The sequence below is a fragment of the Amphiura filiformis genome, chromosome 19, assembly GCF_039555335.1.
Source record: "Amphiura filiformis chromosome 19, Afil_fr2py, whole genome shotgun sequence".
Taxonomy (NCBI): domain Eukaryota; kingdom Metazoa; phylum Echinodermata; class Ophiuroidea; order Amphilepidida; family Amphiuridae; genus Amphiura; species Amphiura filiformis.
In genome coordinates, this window is record NC_092646.1 from 7,871,553 (window position 1) to 7,883,417 (window position 11,865).

Below are 11,865 nucleotides of genomic sequence, written 5' to 3' on the forward strand. Positions count from 1 at the left end.
CCGTACCTATCTAATAACACTGGACCACTGGAATAGTTAACACTTTTGTGGTTATCTTTAAAAAAAAAAGTAATTGTAAATCTTTTTAATCTCCTACGTGCGAAGAAGATAATAAATATAAAAGAAAATTGTTTTTTATTTGTACAAAAAGGAGCTAAATGCAATGGTAGCCATTTTGAAACTTTGCATTGGAGAAATTTTAGGGGACAAAATGATGCTAAAAATAGAAAATAAACTAGAGTTACAAACATGTCCATTTCAATCGTTATACCAGAAAAATGTGACACAAAGCAGCTATTGGATTTAGTGCCTTTTGGAAACAAAACTCTTCAAATAGCAATGTTACAGTTACCATGGATACAGAATGATTAATCCCATGTGTAAGTTGAGCTACTTAATAATGATTTTAAAATGTTTCTTTCGATACAAAATGGATTGCAAATTTCTTTTAGGTAATGTAAAATAATGAAATTGTTTGGATAAACTTAACATAACATGCTGTTAGATAAGTGTACTCCATGATCGTTTTTCTTGAAAGTCCTTTTAATGTCACAAATAAATGACATTCATTTTAATGGGCAGTACAAATTATTTGGGAATTTACCACTTCTGACACGATCTGTTCTATGGAGGCCAAATGCGGCAAATTAGAAAAACAAAACAAAACAAAAACAAACAATAAAATATATAAGAAAATAGACATTGTTTATCACAATTCGCCACATTTTTGTTCAAACCATCTCTAACATATGTAAGCGGAACATATCCGGGGCCTTACTGGCGTAATGAGAAAAATATGCTGATACCTAAATCTCAGTTTTTATGAGAACAAATGTGGGATGAAGCTGTTGATTTGGTCACACCCAGTTTAATATAGACGAATCCAATTTCACACATACCTACACCTCAATGGCAGCCATAGCTGGGTCCCCCTGAGGTCAGGGGTATTAAACTGCATATCATCACCCGTGTTACACGTAAACGAAAGAATTATGAAAATTTACAACACAATACAATTCAACATCGATTTTTAAGCGGATTTAATCCACCCAATTGGGCAGTACATACTGCAGTTACTGTCCGTTTTCCTATACACAATACACAGTGCTCTTTCCCATTGACGCGTGACCTTTACAAATAGCCCTACGTTAACAGTATGGGGATATGACTAGTTAACGTCGCTGTGTGAAAAATAACCGGCCAATATTAAAAGTACTCTTCTAAAGTTCTAGAAAATATAGTTTTTAACATGTCCTAAATTTTAGCTAATTTAGATGTTTGGAAATATTCGTACTTTGGTGTTTTAGTTAATGTTATAGGTAATAGTACATTGCCTAGTTAACGTCGCTGTGTGAAAAATAACCGGCCAATATTAAAAGTACTCTTCTAAAATTCTAGACAATATAGTTTTGTAACATGTCCTAAATTTTTAGCAAATTTAGATGTTTGGAAATACTCGTACTTTGGTGTTTTAGGAAGGATATGTAAACGACAGATAACACCAAAAATATGAAGAAATTATTTCTAAACCGTGTTAAGTCAAAAATCATTATGTTGCTCATTTTCAAGAATGCTGGTTTACAAAAAGCACGACATTGTCTGATTTCGTGAACAAAGCCACACATAACATTGTTTCCTTTCGTTTCCTTTATAATCGGTTACCCAACTGAAGCTATGAATACCATCTTTATTGCGATATCGCACATGAAAACAGTCACTTGTGCACAACCAGAGAAGATCCGATTTAATCAGTTGAGCTGTTTCAATGAGTGTTATCTTGGTTTAATAGCTTTTAATGGGGTTAAGTCCTGCAAAGGTCGAGATGAATTCTACTGTAGACATGACTGCATCATGAACAACACCAGTTTGGAGCAGACGAGACCCAGTAATGGCCGACTGAATTCTGACCATCACTTGGCTCGGTGGATTCGCCTATCAAACTATTTTATACACTTTAGCTGTTTTTGTATCAGCAACTACTAACAGTCCCTCTGATGTGAAAGTGAAATCTCTTGGCATATACAACCCTTCTGCAATTCGTCCTACGAACCTTCCAGTGGTGGCGCAATATTGCTCTATACACCCAGTCCCTGCTTTTGGCATTCCATACGCTACCATCTCCAGACACCTGCCTACGAACAGGCTATCTGTGTCCTTATGATAGCATACCGCGGATGAATGAGGGATATCAAATATTTGGACCTCCTTTCCCAAATCAAGATTGATTACACAAATTTTCCCATCTTTCCAGGAATTTGTGATGGCATACCCGTTAAACCTAGTCGCTAAACGAACTGGCTTTGTGATACTTTGCACTGTCTTCGACACCACTCCATCCTTCTCTATGATAGTAAGTGTTGAATTGAACAAATCACTTATGACTACTCTCCCATCAGTCGTAGTCTCAATTCCAGTCGCGTATCTCCCAACATGAGCCCTGGGCTCTCCAGACGGTCTAACTTTGAGCACGCCTTGGTATTTTCCTGCTGGAGAATACACTTCTACGTGTTTGAATCGCGCTACTAAGTACCTACCTTCTGCGGTCACGGCAACGCCATATGGGCTGATAGATGTTTTGGAAGAGAGCGCCAAACGGGATAAATTTCTATATTGTCCTTGCGCAAGATCACTGTATACGTAAACCTGATTAGCACTGTAATCACTTACAACTAGCAACCCATGTGGTGTTGCCGTTATGAAACTAGCCAATTGAAATGCACCAAATTCGTTAAGCATTGTGCACTTCACTTTCTGAATTGGTAACAAACAACCAAACACTTTGGGCATATCGTAGGGCGTACCATACACAAACTTTGCCATACCCATAACCGGACTCTTAGCTAGATCCCCACTCTTTTCATTGTCTATCAATAAGCTTACAGTACTATCAAGTGGTTCCATCACTGAAATCTCAGCAGATTCTGTTTTTTCGAGTTCATTTTCCAGTTTATCCAGAGTATCTTTAGACCTCTCAATTTGATTCTTCAGCAGTGTTCTTTTCTCTTTCAAGCTATCTATTCTTGGCATTACATTCTCCGCAAGATTTATAATCATGTCTTTGCTCTCCTCTTGAATCCGTTTTATAACTTGTTCAGCTTGTTTTTCGATAATCTTTTGCTGAACCTTCAGATGATTTTCCATAAGTTTCTGGAGTTCTTTGAGCTCCTTAACATTCTTCTTACATTCTTGAATCTCTTTTGTGGTTTCGTGCACAGCATCCTTCATTTTCATTGCCTGTTCGTTGCTATGCATTTCCGCGCCATCTTTATCTGCGTCGCTTTGTGCACCTGTTGTACATAGATTACACTTATAATGATGATCGGCGTTGTCGCTCTTAGAGCAAACTACGTCCTCTGTTTCATCTTTTCTTTGATGTACCGCTCCATCTGGTTGCCTTTGTACAGAATGTCTGCGAACAGAACATTCACTGCAATCAACAGCAGCGCAGTTACCACGGTTACAATGAGTTGAAATGTCAAGCCTACGTTGTGACGTAACATCTGCACTCCGGACATACTGAGGAAGCAAACCTTGAGATGGTCTGCTGTTGTGAGTTCCTTCACGATTTCTGTTATGTACCTGTATGTTATTATTTGCAGCATCACTGTACGCAATACCATCTTCGTCCTTGCTCTTCGTGATGCCAACGTGGTTTCCACCACGACTGGGCATCTCTGCTTTATGCTTGCTTATACTCGCTCTTTCATGGTATTTACCAAGATTGTCCACCCAAATGTTATCGTCAACAGTATTTATTCTAGGCATACGGGCAACATGACAGCACTCCATACAATCCACATACCTTTGGTTACCTTTCCGCATAATATGAAGGCATGAAGTACAACATACATGAGGACAATCCAGAAGTTTGGGCGTGGTGGGGTCACGTAATAGTTCAAAACATGCAGGGCACGTCAAGTCTTCCTCAACTATAATGCAAAATGATGGTGGTGCTGCCATAATGATGGAATAAAGTATCACTTGCCTGTGAAAAAGGAAATCATACGGAACAAAGTGTAAGATTTTGGCAGGGAATCTTGAGATACAAACAGTAAGCTAAAAACTTGAACTGTAACACACGGTCAAACAAGAGATGATTATAATAATTGAAGACCGAATTAAAAAAGACTTGTTTGCGTATGACGTACTGCGAAAGTAAGCAACCAATGACGTCACGCCTTTGCCTTGACGTCAGACACAAACTAATCTTTTTAAGTCGGTCTTCAATTATAGAATCAGGGAGCACCTCAAGTTGCAAGCAGGTGGTGGCCGCATTGCATTCTCTAAATTCAGTAAATTTTCATCGTCAACCGTGTAATTGAATGGGATTATTTTGAAATTTTAAAACGCTTAAAATATCACAAACAAATTGGCCTATGTTGATAAATAATATAAATACAAGCTAAAACCGTTGGGGTTCGATAATGAACCCCACAAAACTAACCGACTATATTGGAAAATGCCATACGGCCGGGCGGTTTCACAAGTTGCCGGCTCGATCATGTCATCCGCCGCCTGGTTGCAAGAAGGAATGACATGACAAATCTGCTCAATATACTTCAAATCGATTGGAATTTAGTTTGGAATTGGATATATATTTGCATTGCAGTGGATCCTGTTTTATAAATCCGTATCATTAACACTTAACATCATTGAATTATGTCTCACATATTCTTAGCAAGATTAAAAAGATTCTGAAACATTCTTTGGGGAACTCAAACGACATATCGTCAGTCTGCTACGCTAATTGCCTGAGTAATTTTCTGTAATTTTGAGAACAAATTCTTTGTAATTGTAAGTACAAAATGTGGTTCAAGCATGCATCAGTTACGTAATCACCCTAATTATTTCGGATTATTCCCTTTCATTTGTATAATTTTCATTTGTTTTTGTGCAAAGATTGCTGAATAAACATGTTTAAATGCATGCTTGAACCATATTTTGTACTTACAATTACAAAGAATGACTTAGGCAAATAGCGTAGCAGGATGACGATATAAGGGGCTGTGCAATAATTATGAGCCCTGGGGAGGGTAAAATTGGGGGAAGAAATTTTGGCGAGTCAAAAGGGGGGGCAAGCAATTTTTGGCAAGCCAAGAGGTGGGGGGAAAGCGATTTTTGGCACACATTCTTCAGGCGCCTTTTAAATAAAACGCTCTAAAAAGGCTTAGAAAAACCGTACGGAAACGCTTAAATATGCAAATTTTCCTGCTCGCTACGCTCGCAACACGTATATAGACTATTTAAAATTTGGTATGTGCAAAGGGGGGGGCAAAGAATTTTGGCGGGCCGAGAGGGGGGGCAAGCAATTTTGGGCGAAAAATAATGATGAAATTTAATGTTACTTTCTTTTCACAGTTTCAAATAATGAGCCAGGGATTTTTTTCTTTGGGGGGGGGGTGGGGATCAGGGTGGTAAAGCAAATTTTAAGAGGGCAAAAGTTGAGGAAAACTAAAACATTAACTAAAAAGTACAAAAAAGGCATACAAATCTTCAATATCAATGCGGCCAGCACCCAACAGGGGCAAGAGAGAGAGGGAGCAACACTTGTCCCAGGTAAAGAAAGAATAATATTAAGATCGTTGGCTCTTTTGACTAATAATATCCACAGAGAGTGATTAGCTTTTTTCCAGATCATCTTAGAGCCCATATTCCGTTATCATAATTTCCGGTTTCATTTGAATTTTCTCGCTATAATTAAAGACCGAGATAAAAATAATTTATCGCGTCTGATGTCACTGTCAATTACGATCCTTGATTGGTTAATAGCGCGTAAAAGGAAGACCGATCTATCTGGTGCTGATCGGAGAAAAGGAACAGCAGCAAATGGCGAAAAATTACGTATACTTTTCAAGGCAAAAAGCAGCTTTTCTGGGCATTGTTGACATGGTGCCTTCGCCAAAGAAAGTTTCCTACTATAAAGACCTAACTTTTGAGATGGTTTGCATGTTTCAAAGTGCAAAATTAACAATAAGGCGACCGGTTATACCGCCGGGTTCAGCAAGTCATCATCACGACATTTGTAAACAAACCGTGCCCGAGTTTGATTGACAGATGTCTTTAATTATAATGTTCCTGTAAAGTTTTTTCTCTTATTAGTAGAAAGCAAAAATGAATATGTAGAAGAGTTACTTCTGTTCAAGGTTACAAATATTGCAATTCCTACATCCATTGATTTACTTAATAGCGTTAAAATAAAAGTACCACGTAATTGTATTTGCTGTTAATTTTGATTTGAAAACAATTTGCTGTTAATTTTGATTTTTTAAACCAAACTAAAAATCATCTTAGAGCCCATATTCCGTTATCATAATTTCATTTGAATTTTCTCGCTAATGTTCCTGTAAAGTGCTTGGTTCGTCTGTGCTGTTGCGAATGCAATTTTGTAAGGCCTATCATTTCTGGAATTGTCTATATTAGCAGTCAAAGATACAAGTGTTGTCAAAACGTTAGCAAGTATTTGTATCGGAATTTAAATGATAAATCATATTTTATATCAGGTTGCTATGCCAACGTGGTATTTACATTATTATCTTCAGGCTTCACTAACCACCACTAATAACACAGCTGCAGCAAACAATATCGTCCCATGATGCATTACCAAAACGGTGCTAAAACATACGGAATCCTACTACACTATGGTAAAGGAAGTGACCTTATATATTTGGAAATGTTGTCCCTTAAGCATTCATGCATAAATGTTTCTTGTAAATGGGACTAATTCCTTATGGAATTACTGACATTCATACAGAGTGATAATCAAATAGTCAACAAAGTTTTTATTAATGATATTTATGTACATCAAATGAGAGAGCCTATTTTGGACAGTATTTTGTGTGGGACATGATAGCACATCAGACATATCGAATTGCATTTGATGTTAATTGAAATGTCTGAGTGTTCCAAATGCAACATTAGATACTCTTGAAATATCCACAATGTATAGTTTAAGACTTGTTATGCAATAATCTACCAAATATTTGGATCTTATGTTGAGTTTTGATGTGTCAGACTCATCCATATGAAAACACAGCTTGTATCATTAAATTTATAAAGTTTACTTCGAGGACTTTTAATAATTTGCCATCAAATTTGTATTAGGCCTATATCGCGAATTTCAAAAAGTCACAAAGGATATTGCTCGTATTCAGAATGCAATTTGGTGTGTCTGATGTGCTCTCAGGTCCCCGAACATATTAAAGCAAAACCTCCTATGTAACTGGTTGGCAGTTTTGTTTTAAACATGTTCAGGGGCCACACACACATAGGTTTTTCCTGCACAACGACGACTGGAATGTTGCATTGTGGGAAGACAATATTATCAGTTGCTACGTGACCGTATTCTTTTGGTAACCAGTATCAGATCAACAATAAAATTCACTTGGTTGAAATCAGTCCACTGATTAATAAAAGAAATCAAATTTCGACAAGGACAATATTTTGTATATAGTGCTAAATCTATTTGTAAATACATGGATATAAGCAGGTTTTTAAACCTTACATGTCAACAGAGAAAATAAAAATTTAACATGGCATAGTAAAGCGAGTTTTACTGAAATTACTATAATTATTTTCATAAACATGTGAAAGGGGCTCGAGATTTTTTAAACTAAAAAGCATTATTTTGATCGAAGTTCAACATGTACGATGTTTGTTCATTTACTAATCAGCTGAAACTTAATTCCCTGTGCTTAAGGGGTACTACACCCCTGCCCAATTTTGTGCCTATTTTTTTATCTCAAAAATTATAGCGCATTGGTGACAAGTAAGATATGTATATTATAGGGGCAAGGACTACAACTACTGCACTGCAAATTTTATTTCAACACAGACAACAGTTGTGGAGTTACAGTCAAAAATGAGGGAAAACCAATATTTGATCAATAAATAAATAACTACATGTCTTGAGTTGCTGAATTTTGCTGCAGTAGTTGTAGTCCTTACCCCTTAATTCGACGTCCTTTGTTTAAAAAAAATCATGATTTTAAAATTAAATTCTAGTTTATTGTTCAGTATAGTAGCAGGTAAGCTTAACGCGGTCGGGGGAAATAAATTAAGCATTACAAATAGTAAAAAATAATAGCGATGTATTAACTTACCAACAGAAGCCGCTGAGTAGTTCAGTCTGGTGTTTACTCTAAACGTTAACTGAATACGTAGGAGGTTATATATTACACCAAAGGAGTCACTGGTTAGGTTTTCACGCTTAAATGCATCGCGATCATTAACTTACCTGTATATCAAGCCCGCGATACAAGTAATAATTATTACACTTCATCAGATTTTGTCAATACCGTTTCCACACGAAATGTCGAAAAAGAAGGGGGGGGGATGTCCAAGGTTTCACAAGCTTGAATTTTCCACGATTTCTCGGCTCGGATATGCACCATTGTTGATAACTTTGTGTTTTTATTTTTCGACACCCTTCTTCTGATAGACACAAACATTAAGTTGGCCTACCCCCGGACCTACGCCTAGCACAATTATTAATTTGTATACCTGAAGGAAAAATTTGCGCAATATAATTTTAATGCCCGCAAATATAAATCCAAAATTTAATTATGGGTCTGAATTGGTTTTTATTTCCAAAACTTTGTATATAACAAATTTACAATATAATTATGAACAAATTAAGAACACAAGAAAAGATATTCGAAGTACAGATCATGTATGATTCAATATATGGATTATTTGCCAGTTTACTACAAGGAAGCAGTAAAATCCAAATGTTACTTTACCAGAAACGAATTTGGGACAATCGCGATTTAGGCAACTTCCCAGCAAACACAAAACGTTTTCGACATCATTCGCAAAAGGTTATAAAAGGTTGTCAGGAAACGTTAAAATGTCGGGTTATATATAGGGTATATTAAGAGTATAAAACGTTTTCATAACCTTAAAAAACTTTTTTTGATAATCTACTGCCCAGCAAACACAAAATGTTTTACAGAAAACGTTTAAATGTCGGGTTATATAAAGGGTATAAAACGTTTTAATAACATTCCATAAACATTTTTGAAAACTTGATACAAAACATTCTAAACAAAATGTTATTTTGGGGTTGACAAAATATTTTGCAAAAAATGTTTGCCCAAAATATTTGCAATAACGTTTAAAAACGTTTTCATGACCTTTATATAACCCGACATTTAAATGTTATTAAAACGTTTTGAAAAAGACATTTTAAGAACATTTCTGTGTTTGCTGGGTGCAAATATTTTAACATAATGTTATTTAAGTGTTGACAAAATATTTGGCAAAACATGTTTGCACAAACAGTTTATAATACCATTTTGAAAACATTTAAAAAATATTGTTGTAGTGTGTTTTCATAAAAAACGTTTGAAAACGTTTTCATGACCTTTATATAACCCGACATTTTAATGTTAGTCAAACGTTTTTACCTAAACCAAAAGCCAAAATATAACTTATTTAAAACGTTTTTGTGTTTGCTGGGTTCCTTGACGACGATCCTGGAGTGATGATTGGTTGTCCATGTAGGCATGGAATCCAGTGTACAAGTCTTGTTTGATGCCCGGACAAATTATTTCAATGACAAAAAAATTATTTCAAGAAAAACAATTAGTGTAACTATATTATTTATTTTACATAGTTCGCTTAATCATAATTAGTAGTCTACAAGTTCTAGAAAAATAATTTAGCTAACTATACTGACAATTGCTTTCAAACTTTTCAACACAATCAGTTTTACATTCACTTATTTGAATATTTGTCGTTTGACATTTTTACTACAAGCATTATCATTGACTTCAGAACTAACATGAACAAACTTATTTACATCTTATTTATATTTTTTACAAAACAGGTTCCTTGGACAATAATGTCAATTTCGATGTTGGCACACACTGGAATATAAGAATCAGAACTATTTGTTAATTTACAACTTTTTTCCAGTACATTGAATGTTTCCAATATCATAGTTTCATTATAATAATTCCAGTAAGCATGGTATAAGATGACCTATGCCGTACACTCCAACATGGGGTTGAGTGGTGGCATCTGTTTCACGATGGTCCTCCATTTCTGTCTGTTTATGGATTGGTGACTAGCCTCCACCACAGACTTCAGGTTTAATTTGGTGCAGTCAGCCTTGATGCAATCTAGCCATCGTTTTGGTGGTCTACCTCTGGGTCTGTCCCCATGGATGCGAGCATCGATCAGAAGTTTGGGGTAACGTGATGGTGTCATTCTTTGGATGTGACCAAAGTAACAGAGTCTTTTTGAGTTACCCTATCAACAACAGATTGCTCGATACCTAGGCACTTCCTGATTGCTGTGTTACGGATTTTGTCCAGTCTTGTGACACCCAGTATCTTTCTTAAACACATCATCTCAAAGACGAGTAGTCTGTCCTCATCGACTTTCTTCAGTGTCCAGGTCTCGGCTCCGTAGAGCAATATTGAGAGGACAAGGACTTTGTAAAGCTCTGTCTTGGTATGTGTTTGGATGTCCTTGGAATTCCATATGTTTTGAAGTTTCTGAACGGCCCCTATTGCTTTCCCTATTCTGAGTTTTATGTCATCTGTGCAGGATCCCTGTTGGCTGATTGTTCCTCCCAGGTAGGTGAACTTTTCAACCTGGACAAGTTGTTTCTCATCTATATTGATGTTGATTTGCTTTGGTACTCTGCTAATGACCTGTACTTCAGTTTTGGCTATGTTGATTTTTAATCCGAATATTGAACTGCTGTCGTGAACAAGATTGACAAGTGTTTGGAGGTCTTCTTCCTTCTCCGCAATAAGTGCAATGTCATCAGCAAATCGTAGGTTGGTGATGATCTGGCCTTGGACAGTAACCCCTTTGTTGCTTTCGTGAAGGGCGTATTGCATTACTAGTTCTAGCAAGATGTTGAATAGTTGTGGAGATATTACGCAGCCTTGACGCACTCCTACCATTGTCTTGAACCAATCTGTTAGATCGCCATTTACTCTTACCGCATTTGTTGATTTCTGATATAGGGCCTTCAAGAGTCTTATGGTTTTGCTGGAGAAGCCGAAGAAGCCGAGGGCCTTCCAAAGTCCTTCTTGCCACACAGAGTCGAAGGCTTTCTCGAAATCGATGTAGCAGCAGTAAAGGTCTTTCTTCTTCTCAAGGTACTTTTCCATTATCTGTCGAAGTGTGAAGAGCTGGTCGATGGTTGATCTCCCAGGTCTGAATCCTGCTTGTGATTCAGAAAGAATTTGCTCCGTTTTATTCATGATACGCCTTTGGATGATGAGGGTTAAGACTTTACATGCGTGACTGAGAAGGCTGATCCCTCTGTAGTTGCCGCAATCCAGCTTATCTTTTTTCTTGAAAATTGGTGTAATTATTGCCCTCCCCCAGTCATCTGGGAAGGTTTCAGTGACCCAGATCTTCTTGCAGAGTTGGTGGAAAGTTTCAATTCCTATGTCGCCTGCTGCTTTTATTTCCTCAGCAGTGATGCTGTCATACCCTGGTGCCTTTCCTTCCGAGAGTTTCTTTATGGCGCTTGCTACTTCGTCCCTTAGTATCTCTGGTTCAGTGTCATTATTTGGCATTTGGGGAACACTGCTTGCAGTGTTCTCGTTGATTGGATTCATTTTGTTGTAAAGTTCTTGGTAGTTTTCCTTCCATCTTTCTTTGACTTCCTCCATTTCAGTCAGGATTTTCCCCTCCTTACTTTTGACAGTTTGCATCTTGACTGATGCCTTCTTTGTGATCTTCTTTATTGTTGAATACACTTCCTTGGACTTTGCTGCCTGGTGTGCATTGTCAACTTTGCTACACAGATCCTGTAGCCATCTGTCATGGCATCCTTTCGTTTTCCTTTTAATTTCTCTACTAAGGAAGTTATATCTTCCTTTCAGACTTGGATCGTTGATC

General features: G+C 37.0%; 1 protein-coding gene across 1 annotated transcript; it reads right to left on the bottom strand.

The window, feature by feature from the left end:
- Nucleotides 1–1,860: 1,860 nt before the first annotated feature.
- Nucleotides 1,861–8,307, bottom strand: LOC140140866 (uncharacterized). Its single transcript, XM_072162614.1, has 2 exons — nt 8,100–8,307; nt 1,861–3,985 (listed from the first exon to the last, which is right to left on the bottom strand). The coding sequence occupies exon 2, from the start codon at nt 3,958–3,960 to the stop codon at nt 1,936–1,938; it is 2,025 nt and encodes a 674-aa protein (XP_072018715.1). The 5' UTR covers nt 3,961–3,985; nt 8,100–8,307; the 3' UTR covers nt 1,861–1,935.
- Between the last annotated feature and the right edge of the window lie 3,558 nt (nt 8,308–11,865).